The 22,503-nt window shown below is 46.5% G+C and overlaps 1 protein-coding gene across 1 annotated transcript; it reads left to right on the top strand.

Annotated features, from left to right (window-relative positions):
* The first annotated feature begins 19,091 nt into the window (after positions 1–19,091).
* On the top strand, positions 19,092–20,617 carry LOC109784649 (probable methyltransferase At1g29790). The gene has a single exon (XM_020343247.4). The coding sequence runs from the start codon at positions 19,279–19,281 to the stop codon at positions 20,413–20,415; it is 1,137 nt and encodes a 378-aa protein (XP_020198836.1). The 5' UTR covers positions 19,092–19,278; the 3' UTR covers positions 20,416–20,617.
* Positions 20,618–22,503: the final 1,886 nt, after the last annotated feature.

The following is a 22,503-nucleotide window of genomic DNA, read 5'->3' as shown; positions in this document are numbered from 1 at the left end:
ATCTTTCGAAAATCCTCAGGAGCCTTTTTGCTCTTGAAATTCTTGCTTACTTGCATTATGATTAATCTTAAGTCTCGCAATCTTATTGGCATCTCTTGTCATTATCATTTTGAGTCTGTTGATTCAATATGTTGAGGATGCTCGCATTCCTCAGTCGAATCCTAGAATTCACCCTTCCGACTCAGATGTCATTTTGAACAGGAGCTGGTTCTCAACTAATCAAATTGCCATCGATTGTACCCCTAAGGCTATTCAACTTATACATCCCTAATCAGAGCATTGCTTCTGATCCCTTGATTTGGAAATCGTAATTCCTTTGCAATTGAGCTCTAAGTTACTCAGTTGTTTCTATAATCCAATGTCTTTGCATTGATTCTTTCTCTGATTGTGAGCCGATACTCACATCAGATCCTTTATGGACCATCAGAACCTTGTTGGATTTTATCCGACAACGTCCTTCATATTCAATCACTTTGGTAGTTCTTTCCCTGATACATAATGCCTTTGGTAAATCCTATTCCTTGATTTGGCCAACCATGCTCTGCTTTCGAGCTGGTGATATTTACTATTGAAGCTTGTGGTATATGTTTCCACGATGCCCCGATGGGTTGAACCTATGCCTTCCATAATATGTGTGAACTCGAAAGTTTTCATGAGTCGTACTCTTCTGGTATTTTGCCAGATAAAATTTCAACACTACAACTTTTTCGAAAGTGAGAAGTGAATGAAAGGTTATGCATTGAACAAGTGTGAGTCGACCTTGAACCCTGTGTTCATGCCCATGGACACGATGTATACCTTATCATGGAAGCTTCTCCTAAAATAATTATCCCCTTGTTATAAGTTGATCTTGTATCTGTGGACGTGGTTCCAACCATGTTTCTCCTTGATTCCATTTCTCGTGCTAGTTTGAGCACTTGTCTTCTGAAGAGCAATACCCTAGTCCAACCTCTACTTTGATCTGTCGTCGAGTATTACCCCCCTGGTATCTCGAGATTTTCATGGAACTGCATAACTTTTTATGATTTCTTCATCAAGTGCTACATTCTCACTGATTCCAATATTTCACGGGCTCTGAGTTATTAAACACTCAAAGACACTGATAACTGAATCGAGTTCGCACCACGATTAAACAACTCTTGGTAACCTTCATTACTTACGAATTTTAACTCGATCATGTAAGTCCTAGCCTGCTCGGCTATATCATTATTGTGCTAAATTTTAACTGTACTACCTGGTCCTTCTTTCCGGAGCACAATTTTCGACGATGAGCTAACCTTACATCAATCTTCCTCATCATATCATTTCTCCTTGAACAACAAACTTGATTTTGAATTTATGTCGTACCCATGGTTCCAATAACCTTTTGCTTCATCATTCCTTTGACTTGGTGTCATCGCCGATCGATTACATCTTCATGAAATCTCTCGACAAATGTGTCGTGATCATCATCATCATTCTGAGCTCTTCCAGGATATCAATTGAACTCATGATGAGAAAGACCATCCTTGCCCTCGATGATTAGTGTAATCATCGACCACTCTACTGCCTTCCCTCCAACACAAACTTGTTCGTGTTTTGTGTTATACCTTGAGTTCCTTGCTATCCAGCATTTGTTCTTCTTTACCTTGGAGTATTACCATCTTTTATGTCAAGGATGTTGTGAGGACTGCTCCACCTCTTAAGGAATTCTTGGTATTGTGATACTTCTCACCCTCACCATTCTTTCTTGTTCCCCGTGTTGATTCTAACCGGGATACCAACACGTGAACCATGTTGCTTGGATTTTGTACTTCTAGCAACCCTATTGCTTTGAAGTTAATGGTCGACATTTCATTCTTAGACCATTGGTTATCGAATCACCATTCTAACATTGATCCTGCTACCTAAGCCCATATTTCGGGTGCACCTTTCAACCGGTGATTAATTGTGTATGTTTCCCTCGAGCATACATCATTATATCATTTTATCTGTTAAATGTTATATCCTTGTTCACATAATTGTGGAGATCCATCTTTTGGAAATCTCGATGAATTGTCACCGAGACCATCAGCCACCTCCTCATCCTCTCCTTGATTTAATGATGAACTCTTGTTTTGGAACTCGCTTCCATAGTTCAATTCCCGAGAATCTTACAATGTCATCTCGACAATTTGTGTTGCACCTTTCTTCTCAGGCATCCCGAGTCTGAGTTATCCTAACACCAATCAGATCTAAATCTCGGTCAGATATGATGGTTGGAACATATTTCCAAGAGTTATAACATTGGTCTTTATATATGACCCGGTAAGATAATGTCATGCCTAGCACACCTGGCCGAAGGCCCTATTGTTATAGTTTCCTTTTTAGCAAGATTATCCATTTCTCCATGAGGAAATTGTAAGACTTATTATATAAGTTGTACCTGATGAATCCTTTGAGTATCCAAAGTCTGAATTTGCTTGAATACCTTGTCAATGCTATCTCGACGCATGCTTGTGGTGCTCCGATATTCAATAAGAACATTTGAAGCCCAATGCTAAATGTTTCCTACTCAATTATCCAAACACTGTTGTATGGGTAATGTCATGAAATTTCTCTCCCCTCACCTAGAGGGTTTTCTACATAATATCCTATCATGGTTATCAGGCTCTGCTTGTCCTTGGGAAGGATATACCCCTGCAATATGTGTTTAGACACATTTTCCTTTCCATTGTTCTGTTTAATCTGATAATCATACTATCATTTCCATTGTACTATTTAACCTTTCCAGTAATCTGATTTAACTGAGGAGTGACATTTCCCTGCTTAGGTAAGCGCCCTATTGTACCACTCTGTCAGTAAGACCCTGTTACTATTGTTGATGACATTCCGGTAGCCACCGATGGACGAGAACTTTGCCTATTGGTCCGCCTCGTTCAACGAGCAGGAAAATGGTTCCCTTCGTCCCTCGCCCTTGGTACCGACGTTGTTGCCGACATAACTGGTAGGCTACCCTCTGACATGCCTTGCTACCATGACCGTGCAAGATGTTACCATTCCTCCTACTTTTAATCCACATGGTGGGCCCATAACCCACAGTTCCACAGGGTCGAAACCTGACTCTCATGTACACCCATGTTGCTAAAGTTATTTCTCGTGTTTGGCTACGTATGTAATTCACGGGTCAGCTTCCTAGAGATGATCTACTCTGGTATCAGACGCAATACTTATTCTCGTTGCTCTGGACCCCTTTCACACTTTGTTTCAGGAAACGAACGATTGCCTACCTGCTTGAAACTTCCCATGATACCTCCTTACCTTGCTCTCGATATTTTCTTAAGTTTCAATTCGAGAGTTACTTTCCGCCACCTTCCCCGATGTCATCGACCAGATAGTCAACCTTGCAGAGGTCCGTTCTTCTGGATTACCCATACTTTATTCGTTCGTAAGTACGATGGAGTTCCTCAAGAAAGGATGACGACTTCATAATGATGACCTGAAGCAGTGGAATGAAGACATCAATGTAATGGATCGATCTCTTCGAGAAGAGCAACCAAGACCGAGAAGAATCGTTAGAATATCGTAACCAGAACTTTCCCCCTTACTCCCCTCTTAAATGTCGGGACGAGATTTCTTGTAGTGGAGGAGAATTGTGACGCCCGGATAATTAAGCTACAGTGATCCCATGTTAACGATGCCACGTCACCCCGTTTACTGTTGATAAACTCTCGATAATTCAGAACCGAAACAAATTCAAAATTTAAATAAAAGCAAACAATAAAATATTTTCAAATATTAAAACTAAAAATATTGGGGTGTTGCCAAATAATGCATAGGTAATTATTGTGGAGAAACCACAATTTTATAAAAGGTTTAAGTGCACTAAAACTTTTCAAATTGATAAAATATTAAACTATTTTGTTTTAGTTGCGGAGCTAATTGTGGTAGTGGCATAATTATTAATGCTCTTTTAGGTACAACTTTTGTATTCTATAAAAGCTAAAATTTAATAAAATAGAAAGGAAAATTTAATAAAAAGAGAAAGACAAAACAAAAAAGGAACAAAAAAAGGGCAAAGCCCCCCTCTCCTTGGGCCGAGTGGCCCAACTGGCCACCCAGGCCACCAGGAGGCCCACCCCGCACTCCCCATATCTCCCACCCCCCGAAACCCTAGCCTAACCACCCCACACTCCTCCCCCACTCGCTCTCTGCTTTCCTCCCGATACAGATTGGATCGGGCACTCGACAGCGCCCCTCGCCGCGTCGACCACCGCCGCCGCACGAGGACCGTGCCACCCGGAGCGCCTTCGCCTCGCCGTCCTCCTCGTCGTCGCATCTCCGAATCGTCGTCCCCATCGTCCTCCTTGACACCCACTGCCCCGTACCCCTACAACCCCCCCGTGAGCTCCCCCCTCTCCTCCTCCGCTCTCTCTCTCGCACCCGCCCATGCGACCACGTCGCCGCGCCCCTGCTCCTGGCCGTGCCAAAGCGCGCGCGCGAACCGCGCCCGTGGCGACCCCCATCGCGCCCTTGGGGCGCGCTGATGTCGCCTCCCCACTCCGTCGCTCCGGCCATCCTCGCCTTCTCGCACCACCACCGCGGCCATCTACGCCCGTGCGCGTCCGGCGCCCGCACTCACGGCGCCCCGCCAGCGTGGCCTTGTGCCTTGCTGCCGCTTGTGCGGTGGCCGCCGGCGCCTACCGCGCTCCCCCGCACCTGCCGAAGGCCGCCACTGCTCGTCTCGCCGGCGTGTGTGCCCCGCAGCTCCCCGCACCCGGCGCTGCTCCTGTCTTCGCCGGCCACCGAGGCCCCCAGGCGCGCTCGCCCTCGCCTCTCCTGGCGTCGGGTGCGAGCACCCGCACCAGTTCACCCGTCGCCCGCTTTCCCCTCGCCCGTTCGGGCGGCGCCCGTTGGCCGACCCGCTATGGCCCCTAGGGCCTATGACAGATCGGCCCCATGCCCAGAACGTTTTTAGATAAAAAAGGTAATAATAATAATAATAAATGTAATTAATTAATTAAGTTAATTAATACTATTTAATTAATCTAATTAACTAGTTAGTTTAATTAAACAGATATTAGATTAGTTAAACCCTAATTAGACTAAACAGTCAATCACGAACGGGACCCACACGTCAGTTGACCAGTCAACTCCTCTGTTGACTGCTGACGTCATGCTTTCGTCATGCTGACGTCAGCGTGGACTGCTCTGGATAATGTTGGATTAAAATAATTAAATAAATGCTAAAAAATGATTTAAACATTTTAAAATAAATATAAAATAAACCGTAGCTCGGATGAAAAAACTTTGTACATGAAAGTTGCTCAGAACGACGAGACGAATCCGGATACGCAACCCGTTCGTCCGCCACACATCCCTAACATTTTAAACTCGCAACTTTCCCCCTTCGGTTCATCTGTCCGAAAACGCGAAACACCGGGAATACTTTCCCGGATGTTTCCCCCCTTCGCCGGTATCACCTAGTACCGCGTTTGGGCACACCTAGCATCACACTTTGTCATGTCATGCATCGTTATGCATCTGTTTGTATTGTATTCATTGTTTCTTCCCCCTCTTCTCTCCGGTAGACTACGAGACCGACGTCGCTGCTGGTGCCCCGACAGACTACGCTGTTGACGACCCCTCCTTCTTGCCAGAGCAATCAGGCAAGCTCCCCCCCTTGATCACCAGATATCGCCTATTCTTCTCTATACTGCTTGCATTAGAGTAGTGTAGCATGTTACTGCTTTCCGTTAATCCTATCCTGATGCATAGCATGTCCTTGCTACTACTGTTGTTTCCTTTACCTGCAATCCTACATGCTTAGAATAGGATGCTAGTGTTCCATCAGTGGCCCTACACTCTTGTCCGTCTGCCATGCTATACTATCGGGCCGTGATCACTCGGGAGGTGATCACGGGTATATACTATAAACTTTATACATGATACAGGTGGTGACTAAAGTCGGGTCGGCTCGTTGAGTACCGGCAAGTGATTCTGTTGAGGGGGCTGAAAGGACAGGTGGCTCCATCCCGGTAGAGGTGGGCCTGGGTTCCCGACGGCCCCCGACTGTTGCTTTGTGGCGGAGCGACAGGGCAGGTTGAGACCACCTAGGAGAGAGGTGGGCCTGGCCTTGGTCGGCGTCCGCGGTTACTTCAAAATAACACGCTTAACGAGTTCTTGGTATTTGATCTGAGTCTGGCCATTTGGTCTATACGCACTAACCAACTACGCGGGAACAGTTATGGGCACTCGACGTCGTGGTATCAGCCGAAGCTCTTCTTGACGTCAGCGACGGAGTGGCGCGCGCCGGATTGGACTGGAACACCTGCTAGGCTAGGTCTGCTTCTGGCCGCGTGCACAACGTGCAGGTGTGCAATGGGCGATGGGCCCAGACCCCTGCGCGCATAGGGTTTAGACCGGCGTGCTGACCTCTCTGTTGAGCCTAGGTGGGGCTGCGACGTGTTGATCTTCCGAGGCCGGGCATGACCCAGGAAAGTGTGTCCGGCCAAATGGGATCGAGCGTGTTGGGTTATGTGGTGCACCCCTGCAGGGAAGTTTATCTATTCGAATAGCCATGTCCCTCGGTAAAAGGACGACCCGGAGTTGTACCTTGACCTTATGACAACTAGAACTGGATACTTAATAAAACACACCCTTCCAAGTGCCAGATATAACCCGGTGATCGCTCTCTAACAGGGCGACGAGGAGGGGATCGCCGGGTAGGATTATGCTATGCGATGCTACTTGGTGAACTTACCATCTACTCTCTTCTACATGCTGCAAGATGGAGGTGGCCAGAAGCGTAGTCTTCGGCAGGATTAGCTATCCCCCTCTTATTCTGGTATTCTGCAGTTCAGTCCATCGATATGGCCCTTTACACATATACCCATGCATATGTAGTGTAGCTCCTTGCTTGCGAGTACTTTGGATGAGTACTCACGGTTGCTTTTCTCCCTCTTTTCCCCCTTTCTATACCTGGTTGTCGCAACTAGATGCTGGAGTCCAGGAGCTAGAGATCCCGAGGATGATTCTACATGGAGTTCGGCTTCGAGGAGTAGTTAGGAGGTCCCAGGCAGGAGGCCTTGCCTTTTCGATCGTTGCTACTTTTGTGCTAGCCTTCTTAAGGCAAACTTGTTTAACTTATGTCTGTACTCAGATATTGTTGCTTCCGCTGACTCGTCTATGATCGAGCACTTGTATTCGAGCCCTCGAGGCCCCTGGCTTGTATTATGATGCTTGTATGACTTATTTATGTTGTAGAGTTGTGTTGTGATATCTTCCTGTGAGTCCCTGATCTTGATCGTACACATTTGCGTGCATGATTAGTGTACGATTGAATCGGGGGCGTCACACCCCTCCTCCACTCCTTTATATACGGGGGAAGGGGGCACCCCATAGACACAAGTTGATCATTGATCTTTTAGCCGTGTGCGGTGCCCCCCGCCACCAAAATCCACCTCGGTCATATCGTCGTAGTGCTTAGGCGAAGCCCTGCGCCAGTAGCTTCATCATCACCGTCATCATGCCATCGTGCTGATGAAGCTCTTCCCCGACACTCTGCTAGATTGTGACTTCGTGGGACGCCACCGAGCTGAACGTGTGCATATCGCGGAGGTGTCGTACCTTCCGTGCTAGGATCGGTCGATCGTGAAGATGTACGACTACATCAACCGCGTTGTCACAACGCTTCCGCTTACGGTCTACGAGGGTACGTAGACAACACTCTCCCCTCTCGTTCCTATGCATCACCATGATCTTGCGTGTGCGTAGGAAACTTTTTGAAATTACTACGTTCCCCAACACATGCAACTACTCCTACATGAGTGTCGTGTTTAAATTTGGAATTATTCCGGGTTCGTTTGACCTTTTTATGCATTAATTGAGTTTTGGGGCATTTAATGTGCATAATTCAAATTTGAACTGCAAGCACATGCTCCAGTGCACCAAAGTTGGTTGAAAAATCACATGTGTGTCTTTGGGTGAATTTATAGGTCCCATGCCAGAAATGGGAATGAAATTCGAACATTTGGGCGTCGTGGCTCAGCCGAAAAGATTGAGAAACTTAGTTTTTTAATTCATGTAAATCCATAACACGGCTGAAAATCATGAAACTTGGCATGGTGCCATGACATGGCACCAACATGCTGCGGTAAATTTTTTGGCCGAATTTGGACAAGCTTTGGTATAAGCTTCTTGCAAACCGGAGCTTCTCTCAAGAAGGCTCGTGGTTCCGAGAGGGAACGTGTCACCTCCGTGCGCGAAACGACATACGTACACAGCCTTCTCCCGCCTTAATTTTTTCACACAGGCAGATTAGACCAAATAGAAGTATCGTACTAAATTTTGGAATTATTCCGGATTTGTTTGGCCTTTTTTATACATTAATTGAATTTTTGGGCATTTAATGTGCATAATTCAAATTTAAACTACAAGCACATGCTCCAGTGCACCAAAGTTGGTTGAAAAATCACATGTGTGTCTTTGGGTGAATTTATAGGTCCCATGCAAGAAATGGGAATGAAATTCGAACATTTGGGCGTCGTGGCTCGGCCGAAAATATTGAGAAACTTAGTTTTTTAATTCATGTAAATCCATAACACGGCTGAAAATCATGAAACTTGGCATGGTGTCATGACATGGCACCAACATGCTGCGGTAAATTTTTTGGCCGAATTGGGACAAGCTTTGGTATAAGCTTCTTGCAAACCGGAGCTTCTCTCAAGAAGGCTCGTGGTTCCGAGAGGGAACGTGTCACCTCCGTGCGCGAAACAACATACGTACACAGCCTTCTCCCACCTTAATTTTTTTACACAGGCAGATTAGACCAAATAGAAGTATCGTACTAAATTTTGGAATTATTCCGGATTTGTTTGGCCTTTTTTATACATTAATTGAATTTTTGGGCATTTAATGTGCATAATTCAAATTTAAACTACAAGTACATATTCCAGTGCACCAAAGTTGGTTGTAAAACACATGTGTGTCTTTGGGTGAATTTATAGGTCCCATGCAAGAAATGGGAATGAAATTCAAACATCTAGGTGTCGTCGCTCGACCGGAAAGATTGACAAACTTGGTTTTTAATTCATATAATCCATAACACGCCTGAAAATCATGAAACTTGGCATGGTGTCATGACATGGCACCAACATGTTGCGGTAATTTTTTTGGCCGAATTGGGACAACCTTTGGTATAAGCTTGTTGCAAACCGGAGCTTCTCTCAAGAAGGCTCGTGGTTCCGAGAGGGAACGTGTCACCTCCGTGTGCGAAACGACATACGCACACTTCCTTCTCCCACCTTAATTTTTTTACACACGCAGAGTAGACCAAATAGAAGTATCGTGCTAAATTTTGGAATTATTTCGGGTTCGTCTGGCCTTTTTTATACATTAATTGAATTTATGGGCATTTAATGTGCATAATTCAAATTTGAACTACAAGCACATGCTCCAGTGCACCAAAGTTGGTTGGAAATCACATGTGTGTCCTTGGGTGAATTTCTAGGTCCCATGCAAGAAATGGGAATGAAATTCAAACATATGGGCATTGTGGCTCGGCCGGAAAGATTGAGAAACTTGGTTTTTTAATTCATGTAAATCCATAACACGCCTGGAAATCATGAAACTTGGCATGGTGTCATGACATGGCACCAACATGTTGTAGTAATTTTTTTTGGCCGAATTGGGACAAGCTTTGGTATAAGCTTCTTGCAAACCGGAGCTTCTCTCAAGAAGGCTCGTGGTTCCGAGAGGGAACGTGTCACCTCCGTGTGCGAAACGACATACGTACACTGCCTTCTCCCGCCTTAATTTTTTTACACAGTCAGATTAGACCAAATACAAGTATCGTGCTAAATTTTGGAATTATTCCAGGTTCCTTTGGCCTTTTATATACATTAATTGAATTTATGGGCATTTAATGTGCATAATTGAAATTTGAACTACCAGCACATGCTCCAGTGCACCAAAGTTGGTTGAAAAATCACATGTGTGTCCTTGGGTGAATATCTATGTCCCATGCAAGAAATGGGAATGAAATTCAAACATCTGGGCATCGTGGCTCGGCCGGAAAGATTGAGAAACTTGGTTTTTTAATTCCTGTAAATCCAAATCACACCTGAATATCATGAAACTTGACATGGTGTCATGACATGGCACCAACATGCTGTGGTAATTTTTCTGTCCGATTTACCAAGGCGCACACATTAACAATCAACAAAGTCATTTTGGAACAAGTGTTGTCACGTTACAAATCGGAAACACAAGTATTATTGAAACCGTGGGCGTTCTACTTACCAATTACGTGCCGCCACGCGTCCTCTTTTTTTATTGGCTAGGAGGTGCCGTGCGGGGTAGCTATTTGAGTACGGGAGGTGTGCGATCAGACCCCTGCGTGTGCTCATCGGGAGGAGAGACCTTTGACCTCTATCCACCACACACCTCCCTCCCAACGTCTCCGTTAATGACGCCCGAGCCCTTGTTTCACGACATGGTTATGTCTCACTGGACTGAGATTTATGAGAGAAAAATGAAAATCTGAAAAGAAAGTTTTGCACGGATCTTGATGTAAGATCTGATGGACCTATATAGCATCGACTACGACTTATAGCAAGCAAGATGAATATAAGGACGATGACAGTGGATAATAATTGCCTTACATATTTAGGAACATAATTAAAAAAGCCACATGCGGCAACGCCCGAAATACACAAGGGCAAAAGAAGAAGGAAGACAACGATCTGGCTCGCTGATCTCTACTTTGTTGATGCATTATTGCAGGCCGCCGGAACTAGTCTCCGCGGCGAGCGGCGATGGGCTCTTTCTTGTCCTCAAGATGCTGCTTGAGAGCATCCACAGATTCCTCCACCAGCCTTCTGCGCTCGATGCGCAGGCATTCTCGTCCATAAGTTTCTCGACGATGACGCCGGTCCTCTTCAACAAGGTAGTGGTCTCCTCCTGCTGCTCCGCACTTCCGACGATCTTCGCCCTCAGCAGGTCGCGCTTGGCTAGGAGCTTCGCATTGCTCTCATTTAGTTGTCGGATGATGCTGGTAGCCTGTTCAAAAGAGGCTTTCATGTCGTCCTGCAACCTCGCCCAGCCGGAGATCTGATCCATCTGACTATCGCTATGGACGATCGCATGCATGCGCCTGTAAGAGTCCTCGTCTGACCGTGAGACATTTTCCCAGGCCACCGCGGCACGGGAGGACATCTCTGTTGCATTCGCGGCGCGGCGGGACATCTCTTCTGCTTCCGCGGCGCGGCCGGACCAGTCTGCTGCATCGACGGCGCGACGGGACCTTTGTGCTGCTTTGGCGGCGCGGTGGGACCTCTGTGCTGCTACGGCCGCATGGCGGGACATGCCGGCTGCTTTCGCGGCGAGGCGGGACATCTCTCGTGCTTCCGCTTCCATGCTCGCCTCTCCCTGGTGGCAATCTCTCGACCCATAACTCACGCTGGCCATGGAAGATGCAAGGGAGCGATGATGAATGACTTGTTTGTTTTTGTGGATGAGGAGTTGAGGAGGAATGTGCAGTCAATTTGGGGTAGTAGTATTTATAAACAAGTACTAATACACTCCTAAGTGTGAAACCGTTTAGGTTTTCATCGGTGTGAACAGGTTTGCAATTAAATATAGTGTGGCAGTAATTTGGAATGTGACTTGACGCAGGCTCAAAATTTATTGACGGTTCTAAGTGTGGCACTATTCCTGAAAGGCGTAACGTGGGCACGCTTTCTTGGCCGCGTACGTGGCGTTTGCACCATAGGGTGCACCGCAATAGGCAATGTCAGCACACGTCTTGTTCCAACAACCGTGCGCGCTCGTTATTACCATCGCGCATGCTGCTTTTTAATTAGAATGTGTGTGCCCGTCTAGGGCACACACGTTGATCTATCTAACTGTTTTTGTTTGTTTTGGCTAATCGCAAACAGTTCATCCGTGTGAAGTGTATGCCATCAATCGCAGACACTTTGATCTTGCTGACAGTTTATGTTCTGTTGCCTAATCGCAAACAGTTAATCCTTCTGAAGTGTATGCCCTCAATCACACACACCTTTATCTAGCTGCTCGTTTCTATTGTTCCTCCTCATCACAAACAATTAATCCGAGTGAACCGTATGCTGTATATCGCACACGCCTTCATCTGGGTGCCCGTTTCTTTTGTTCCGCCTCATCGCAAATGGTTCATTGAACTGAACCGTATGCCCTGCATCGCACACGCAATTAAAATCAGAACCGTGTTTGACGCATCCGGCATCGCAAACATTTTGCACCTTTTTTGACGGTTCTTTTACACCACCGTTTGCGATTATTGCATCGCACACAGTTTCGTCGAAGGGTCTTTGATCGTCGTGTCGCGTTAGCAGCATCCTGCAGTAGTGACGTACACATCTGTTCCTTTCCACCACCTTTCCTTCGCTTCGCTGGAGCACCATCCATTTTCCTTGTCTCTGCAATATGAAGGCTGCCAAGTGCTACAACCTCTGTTGCGTGCGATAGTACTGCTCAAGGGAGCAGTAGTACCTCATGGGCTTGCGGTAGTACCGCTCCTTGCGAGCGGTAGTACCGCTACCTCCAGCCCAGATGCTGGCGCATGCGGAAGTAGGCGCGGAAGTAATTTTTTACTTCCGCCCCCACGTGGTAGTACCGCTCCCTGTGAGCGGTAGTACCGTGTCGGATTTTTGCATAGCCCTAAACTCTGCAGAAGTAGCTACGGAAGTAATTTATTTATTCCATGCATTTTCCAGTGCCAGTAGAGCCCTGCCCTGCGGTAGGGGCGCGCGGTAGTACCGCTCCAGCGGTTCTACCGCTCGTTTCCCTATGGAATAGGGCCTCGTCTAGTACCGCACCGTCCAGCGGTAGTACCGCGACCCTTTGCGGTAGTACCGTGGCTGTGTGCGGTAGTTCCGAACCACGCGGGCTGAGTGAGGGGGGTAACGGTTGGGTCTTTTCCCCCACTATATAGAGGGGGTCTTCTTCCCCAAGAAGACCACCTCTTCCCTCCCCAAGCTCCATTGTTGCTCAAACTCCATTTTCGCCCGATCTCTCTCCCTAGCCAATCAAACTTGTTGATTTTCTAGGGATTGGTTGAGATGGCCCCGATCTACACTTCCACCAAGAGAAATTTGATTCCCCCCACTAATCCCTTGCGGATCTTGTTACTCTTGGGTATTTGAGCACCCTAGACGGTTGAGGTCACCGCGGAGCCATATTCCATTGTGGTGAAGCTTCGTGGTGTCGTTGGGAGCCTCCAATTAAGTTGTGGAGATAGCCCCAACCTTGTTTGTAAAGGTTCGGTCACCGCCTCCAAGGGCACCAATAGTGGAATCACGGTATCTCGCATTGTGTGAGGGGCGTGAGGAGAATACGGTGGCCCAAGTGGCTTCTTGGGGAGCATTGTGCCTCCACATCGCTCCAACAGAGACGTACTTCCTCTCAAAGGGAAGGAACTTCGGTAACACATCCTCGTCTCCACCGGCTCCACTCTTGGTTACCTCTTACCTTTACTTGTGCAAGCTTATATTGTGTTGTATCCCTTGCTTGCTAGTGTGCTTGTTGTTGTTGCATCATATAGGTTGCTCACCTAGTTGCATGTCTAGACAACCTATTTTGATGCTAAGTTTAATTTGGTAAAGAAAAGCTAAAAATTGTTAGTTGCCTATTCACCCCCCCCCCCACTAGTCAACCATATCGATCCTTTCACCTATTCCCTTTTGATGAAGCGTGAGTAGTTTACCTCAGACCTACGGGTCCATAGCTAGTAGCTAGATGGTTTCTTCTCTCTCTTTGATTCTCAATACCATGTTCTCCTCGATGTTCTTGGAGATCTATCCGATGTAATCTTCTTTTGCGGTGTGTTTGTCGAGATCCGATGAATTGTGGATTTATGATCAGCTTATCTATGAATATTATTTGAATCTTCTCTGAATTCTTATATGCATGATTTGATAATTTTGTATTTCTCTTCGAATTATCGGTTTGGTTTGGTCAACTAGATTGGTTTTTCTTGCAATGGGAGAGGTGCTTAGCTTTGGGTTCAATCTTGCGTGGTTTCACCCAGTGACAAAGTAGGGGTAGCGAGACACGTATTGAATTGTTGCCATCGAGGATAAAAAGATGGGGTTTTCATCATATTGCTTGAGTTTATTCCTCTACATCATGACATCTTACTTAAGGCATTACTCCGTTCTTTATGAACTTAATACTCTAGATGCATGCCGGATAGCAGTCGATGTGTGAAGTAATAGTAGTAGATGCGGGCAGGAGTCGGTCTACTTGACACGGACGTGATGCCTATATGCATAATCATTGCCTTGGATATCGTCATAACTTTGCGCTTTTCTATCAATTGCTCGACAGTAATTTGTTCACCCACCATATTATTTGCCTTCAAGAGAGAAGCCTCTAGTGAAACCTATGACCCAGGGTCTATTTTCCATCATATTTGTTTCCAATCTACTATTTTGCAATCTTTTATTTTCAGATCTATAAACCAAAAAACCCAAAAATATTTTATCTTTTGTTTAACTTTATCTATCTCTATCAGATCTCACCTTTGCAAGTGACCGTGAAGGGATTGACAACCCCTTTACCGCGTTGGGTGCAAGTGTTTGATTGTTTGTGCGGGTGCATCTATTGGGGACTTGTGCGTTTCTCCTACTGGGTTGATACCTTGGTTCTTAACTGAGGGAAATACTTATCTCTACTGTGCTGCATCACCCTTTCCTTTTCAAGGGGAAAACTAACGCAAGCTCAAGAAGTAGCAGGAGAGTTCTCCGTCAACTCCACATACTAGGCATTATGTCGATCCCCCACCAATCCTTGGGTTTCTCCCTTGTGGAAGGCCCCTTTGTCCTTAAAGATCAAGATCTTTGTTTGGCAACTCCTTAGAGATCATCTCCCTTCGGGGACCGAGGTGCGTAAGCGGCAAGGCCCGGGGGATGGCATGTGCCCTTTATGCACGGTGCCTGAGAATGGGACTCACATCCTATTCTCATTTACCGCGGCTCGGGTCCTATGGACGTTTGTCTGTGAGGCACTAGGGCCCGACTGGAGGCTCTGGACCTCGCGGACTTCCTCCAAACAGGGCTACCCAACCTGGGCGGTAGCGCCGCTTATTTTGGCTTATTTTTTCGGCCATGTCCTGGACTCTTTGGACAACGCGTAATAAAATGGTGATTGAGCGGGTGTTTCCGAGACGAGCGTTTGACTCCTTCAAATTCCTTGCTTTTCTGTAGCACTGGCACCCGCTTACTAGGCAGCGCGACCGCGATCATCTTGGCCTTATGCTGGATGCGCTCCTGGCTACAGCACGCCGATTATCATATTCGTAGGGCCGCTTGTCGGCCGCCACTAGGTGGTTTTTTTTTCTTATTTCTCTTATGTTTCTTGGGCATGATTGTACTGTTGCCCCAGTCGTTGTTCTGTTACGAATTTAGGGTGTGTTTGGTTCCTGTCACCAACCGAAATGTCATGGGTTGGACCCGCTCCTGGACCTCGTTCCGGTGTTTAGTTCGTAACCAGGATGGAACCCACTTGTTCCCTACGACTGAATATTCGGCTGAGATACCGAACCAAGCGATACCTCCAAATCGAAGGAATTACAAAGAACCGATCGTTCTCTCCCTTTCCTCTCCCGTAACCCTATCCCCTCCCTCTTTGTGCGCCGCCGCTCCCCCGTCTCGCCCCTCTCTCTTAGGTGCGTCGCCGCTCCCTCGTCGCCCCTCCCTCTCCGGCGTGTTGCCGCTCCCTCGTCTCCCCTCCCTCTCCGGCGTGCCGCCGCTCCCTCGTCGCCCCTCCCTCTCCGGTGCGCTACCTGTCCCTCATCTCTCTTCCTCCCTTGAACTACACCACCAGTCGATCTACGCCGCCGTCGACTCACTCATCTCTCTCTGTCGATCTGCAGCACAAAAAGGGAAGAAAATGGGGTGCTAGGAAGAAGAGGAGCACATGCGGCCGGCGAGCAGCTGCGTGGCTGCTGTTGCACCTGGGCTACAACACCGGTAGAGGCTACAGTAGCGGCTGGGATCTTCCTCGTTGAATAGGCTTTGGCTGTACAGATTTTAGTGCATGTAGCTACGAGAGAGATGGAGAGGATATTGAGATGACATTGTACATATTTTAGTGCATGTAGCTACTAGTGCGGTATCCTTTGCAAGGATTCGCTAGTTTCTCTGAAGTAAAATAGGCACACTCAAATTGTTTTTTTTTTGAACAAGCAAAGGCACCGAAGTGCCAAATTCATTCAGCTCGTAGAGAAAGTACAAAGAGAATTACATAGATCTGCTGAAGATATAGAGAGGAGTAGTAGCAGTATCTAGAAAAGAGAGCTGAAGAAAGACCCTATATGAGGCAAAGTGGGAATGACCACTACACCATGATCAACATGATCAGAACTAGCACAGGAACACTGTGAATCTGAAACTAGGAATTGTTGTTGCCTTTTGCTTCACTACTGATCAGCCATCTTTCTTGAAGCAAGCATCTTAAGGTCCTGTAGAAACAGCAAAATACATCTGCAATCAAGATGAAAACCCTGCAAAATAAGAAACTGATGTACTCCAGCTTCGCGATATAGCATCAAACTCCACAGATTTGCAAACGAATAAAAACCAAGCACAACACAAAGTACAAAGATAAAAACTTGGCACACCAAAACCTACAGGGAGAAAATTAATAACATTGAACTGTATGAATTCTAAAGCCCTGAATCTGAAAATTTTCAAGAAGAGGCAGTATTGGGCAAAGACCATGATTGTGTCGTGCAGCAAAACAAAAGAGCCGAGTGTCGCCAATAGCACGGAAAACATGTTGAGCAAGATTATGAGCAATACCATTGATCTCCCTAGAAATGTGAAACACCTTTGGCTGAGGCTGATAAGTAGTCTTAAAAAAACTAGCCAAAGATTTCCTGATACTCCATGGAGTTTCAGAAGTGGAGACATTACCTAGAGCAGCAGCCCCTGCTAAAACCAAGCAATCGATCAGAAAAGTAGGCTGAGCAATGTTGAGTTGATATGCAAAATAAGCAGCAAAAATTAGTGCAAGAGCCTCCACTTGCAGAGGAGTAGAATTGGAGGAGCTGAAGCTTGCACTTGCACATTGATCTCTCCTCGGTTAGAGGGTAAGGAAATAAAGATTCCCACACCTGTGCCAACCTGTCCTTGCAACAAACCTGGAATTTTCTTGGTCCTAAAAGCTGCATCCGAATAGATTTTAGCTCCATCAGCCAACAAATCAGACCTAAGGGTTCTGCTAGGCAAAGGAATTTGATTAGAAGACAACTGAGTTGGAGTTGGAGCCTGATTCAGGAGAAGGGCATTGTCATACACATTAGAGGTTAACGCAAGAGAAGCAATGTGAACTTGACGAGGAAGAGATTTCGCCCTATCAAAGAGAAAATCATTCCTTGCTTTCCAGAGACACCAAAGAAATATAAAAATGTTAGAAAGAGAACCATATGGATGCCTCATGCAAAGAAAATAAGAATAGAATGCAAGGTGGAATGCCCCTGGACTAAAGCATCCGAACGAACAAAGCAAGGAGAGGAAAACCAAGCTGCACGAGAAAAAGAGCACATGAAAAACAGATGGACCTCATCCTCTTGTTGACCACATCGACAACAATTTTTTGAAATATGAATGGAAAATCTACCAGCCCTCAACCCCATAGGAAGAGCCCTCCTAAGCAGTCTCCACGCAAAAGTTTTAACTTTTGGGAGCATATCCTTTTGTTTCCAAATGAGTTTAAGAAGATTTGAGAGATCCAAAGGAACAACAGAAGGTGCATTTCGGGGAATGGCCTGAATTTCCTGCAAACAAAGTTTATAGGCAGATTTTGAAGAACAAATACCATTATGAGTGAGATCCCAACAAAGCGTATCCGGACTATCATCATCAATAATATCTGTTTGCACAATAAGAGAGGCCAAAGGTTCTTGAAAAAGAGAGCAAACCAAGTCATGATTCCAAGTTTTTTGGTCCGGAAGCCAAAGATCTTTAACTAAAGATGGATATTGAAACCATGTCTTTGATGAATAAGACAATCATGAACTGATCTCCAAAGAGAGCACCAAGGAGTGCTCCAAATTGAGATATTGCCTTGAGATAATTGATAAAAAGAATGGGCTTTGTGTTTCGGTAGAATTTTAGGAGAATTAGCAGAGCCTGTCCATATGGAGGCATTATGAAAATATTTAGCCTTAAGAACGAGATGCAAGTGAGAAGAAGGAGACTTAGCTAATCTCCAAGCAGTTGTGAGAAGGAGACCTTCATTGATAGCCTTCAAGTTCCTTATTCCTAATCCTCCCTCTTCCTTAGAGTTACAAATATCCTTCCAAGCTCGGAGGCAAAGGCTCTTTTTGGAATCACTTTCTCGAACACCTGTCCACCAAAAGTTCCTAATGATTGCAGTAAGTTTAGCTATGAACTTCTTGGTAAACAAGATGTTAGCCATATAATAAACAGGTATAGCCGAGAAAACCGAACGAATCAATTCTAATCTCGCAGCATGAGAAAGCATATTAGCTTTATAAGTAGGCAGCTTATTCAGAAATTTTTCAATGACAAAGTTGTAAGCCGAAGCTCTATTCTTAGCTGGAAGCACAAGAGGATGACCAAGATGAACAAAACTTCTATCCAAGTTAGAAACCGGAAAAATCTGCTTGATAGCATGAATTATAGCTTGAGGAACGTGAGAGCTGAAAAGAATGGCTGATTTAGCCCAGTTTGGACAGGCAAGTCTTCAAGAGACTCATTCTATGACTCAAATCATTAACACTCAAATTGTTGTTGTCTGCTATTTCTACATCTTTGTAATAATTAGGGGAGACATTGTTTTTGAAAGGATGATGTTTTCCTTGCAAATATAAACAAAATGCTGCTGAAATTTTGTATTTTTGTTATTCCATTCTTTATTTCGTGCTTGCGAACCAAACACATGAACGGAACTATTCCATTCTACTTTTTGCTCGTACCGAACATAGGAACGGAACCGACCCGTTGTTCCTCTGGAATGGAATCATTTCATTTCATGACAGTTAATTCGTAAACCAAACACATCCTTAAATGCTGCTTGTACGAATCTTTGTTTTATTTATAAAAGCAGGGCTAAAGCCTATTTCCAGAACGAAGCGACGGACGGTAAGCAAAGGCAGTCGTCAACAAAAGTCTCCGCACTGCAGTCCACATCCGACAGCACCGCACCGACACAAATCTCCTCTCACGCAGTCTCACACACCGGCACCACTCTGCCACTCGCTCTCGCGGAGTGAAGGCACGGGAAAGAGGGGAAAGGGGATCGGATCGACCGGCGATGAGGAAGACGGTGGTGGGCTCCGCCTCCACGGGGGGAGGCTGGCCGTGCGGTCTGAACCTCAACGTGGTGTTCCTGCTCTCCATGGTGGCCACCAACCTGCTCTCCCTCTACCACCTCTCCATCCGCGCCTCCCCCACCACGCCGGCGCTCCAATCCGGCTCCGACTTCGACCAGCAGCAGGTCCTCCAGCAGCTCAGCGCCATCCGCGCCACCGTCTCCCACCTCCGGTCCGCCACCCCTCCCCCGGCCCCCGAGCTCGTCCTCTACTCGCGCCTCGCCCCCGTCGCCTCCGCCTGCTCCGCGCACCCCGACCTCCTCCACCGCTTCATGTCCTATGTCCCCTTCGCCGCCTGCCCCGACGACGTCCACACCCTCGCCGAGCCTCTCATCCTCCGCGGCTGCCACCCGCTCCCCAGGCGCCGCTGCTTCTCCCCGACGCCCGATGCCGGATCCGTCCAGCTCCCCACAGACCCCTTCGCGCCGCTCCCCGACTCCGCCGTGCGCTGGCCGACGGACGCCAAGAAATGCAGGTCCTTCTCTTGTCTGCCGGCGTCGCTCGGGTTCGACGTGGCGCGGACGGAGGCCGGCAAGTTCCTCCGGTCGCTGGGGCCTCTGGACCTGACGGTGCCGCAGCTGCTGCGTCTGGCGTCGATGAGCCGCGCGGGGCCCATCCGGCTGGGGCTGGACGTGGGCGGCGGCACTGGGACGCTGGCGGCGCGGCTGAAGCGGGCGGCGAACGCCACGGTGCTGACGACGACCATGGACCTGGGCGCGCCCTACTCGGAGGCCGCGGCGGCCCGCGGGGTGGTGCCGCTGCACGCGCCGCTGCAGCAGCGGTTCCCCGTGGGGGACGGGACGATGGACCTGGTGCGAGCGGGGCACGCGGTGAACCGGTGGATCCCGGAGCCGGCACTGGAGTTCCTGTGGTACGACGCGGACCGGGTGCTGCGCCCGGGCGGGCTGCTCTGGGTGGATCACCTCTGGTGCCGGAAGGGCGACCTCGACGGCGTGTACGCAGCCATGCTGCGGAGGCTGGGCTACAAGACCATCAAGTGGGCCGTCGCCGACAAAACCGGCATTGGCGCCAAGGACGAGCTCGTCTACCTCACCGCGCTGCTGCAGAAGCCATTCTAGCCAGGCTGCAGATGTGGACACATGCTTATCTGATATCTGCAAGTGTTGGGAGCTTTTGTGATTCATCCATGGTCGCACGTTCACGTTCCTTCCCGCTCAAGTGCCATATGCTGTCGATGTGCAAGCAACGATTTGCAAAATGCAGTGATGTGCAGGAAGGTTGGAAACAGTTACCATTCATTTTTAAGAGATCTTTCAACGAGCCGACGATTTCCGATTTTCAGTGGTCACCGCAGGAGACGATGAAGGCGGCTAGAAACTCCTTTCTTTCTCAGGTAGAAAGCTAGAGACACTAGTAAACCGATCACCGGCCATACTTTCGAAGTGATCAGATTTGGATATGAACTCGTTTATTTAATCAAATAAGATCAAAATGGATCACCGGTCACGTAACTGCCATGTCAGCATACCTTGGACCCCTCGTGTTTGAGTTTTTTGTTAACACAGTACAATCGAAGTACACCCACGAGTATACACTCACCCTTATGAACTCACACATGCATCCATATCCTATCCTTATAAGCACTTTTGAAAGACTGAGTCAGCATAACATCTTGAATTGGCGAAGTGCTCACGCTTGAGTTAATAATGCGTAGAGGATGTTTTTTGCAAACTGTCGGTCACAATGTAGTCAATGGCATATCGATGATTTTTTTTGTTTAAAAAAAAGACTTTTTCACATTGCAAGGGTCTCATACCCACAACCTAAGGGCAAGAATTAGTTGACCACGAAAATTCGCAGGGGCATGCACCTCCACAGCCGTCTACGATCGTTGATGCGCATCATGATCCGAAAATTTATTTTGTCTGAAATTGCATGAAAAGAGAGATGAAAACTAGGAATCTTGTCAATACGACAAAATATCCTTGTGCTAATACTTCATCCAACCGTTCTGTTGAAATATGTCCAAGAGGTAATAATATTGTATTATTGTATTTCTCTGTTCATAATTAAGAGTTTATATTCTATTCTATAACTGTTATGATCCTGAATATGCGATTGAGTGGAAAAACCCATATGCACATGTGGAATGATAAACGGTAAAATAAGATTCCTAGTCTCGCCTCTAAAACTACCTCAAGTATTGTTTGTGATCAGGTTTTTCGGATCTTGAGATATCATTAAGTATAACGATGGTCTCAAAACAACATTTCAAAGTATGACGTTAGAAGAACAATATCATATTGAATCGACCCAAACTTGTTTGTTATACTTTGAGATAATATCGTCAGAAGTCAATTGTTATAACACAGGGTGTTAACGTGTGATTTAATTCCGTAGACCGTGAGAGTATTGTTGTCACTTCTTACCGTACGATGGACTCTTGGGTTTCTCAAACGTCATCTGTAACAATGTGATCATACCGACAACTTACAGATTCATCAGAAAGATTGACAAGGGACTAGATAGGCCGAGACTGGAATTTGCTCCTCCGACGATTGAGAGATATTCTTAGGGCCCTCTCGGTGTGACGGGGTCCATCATCGTCTGGCCAGACACAGGTGACTATGTCACAAGGAGCGGAACACGTCAACGAGAAATAAGAACAAAACCGGTAACAAGGAACCGATATAGTGATCATGTGTATGACTCAAGAGAATAGTGATATATCTTACCTCGGGTTTTGTAAAGTATTGCGAAGCAAAGTGAATAGCACATGATAACCAAACGTTCACTCGAATGTCATTCTGTATTCATAGGGATCGATATGGACGTCCATGGTCCGCTATCGGTCATTGAACGAAAGGAGTTTTGTTCAAGTCTATGTTTTACCGAACCTACAAGGTCACAAGCTTAAGGAAATCACGATCTGAATGTTAGTAGGACGGGAATAATGAGAATATATTTGTGAAATATTTTCACTAATATTCGGAATAGTTTCGAAAGGAACCAGAAGCGTTCTGGAGTCACCGGAAGGGTCTCGGAGTTTATCGGGCAATATCAGGTGTTTCTGATAAATAATATATATGTGGAAAATGTTTTCGGTGATGTTAAATTAATAATAAAATGCTCTAGTAATTGTTAGGAGCCTTCTACATTTAATTTAATATCAACGGGCCTTAAAAGGTCAAGTGGTGGAAGTGGAA

Source organism: Aegilops tauschii, chromosome 1 (genome assembly GCF_002575655.3).
Source record: "Aegilops tauschii subsp. strangulata cultivar AL8/78 chromosome 1, Aet v6.0, whole genome shotgun sequence".
NCBI lineage: Eukaryota > Viridiplantae > Streptophyta > Magnoliopsida > Poales > Poaceae > Aegilops > Aegilops tauschii.
Note: the sequence above shows the minus strand (reverse complement) of the source record. Positions and strands in the feature narration are given on the sequence as shown.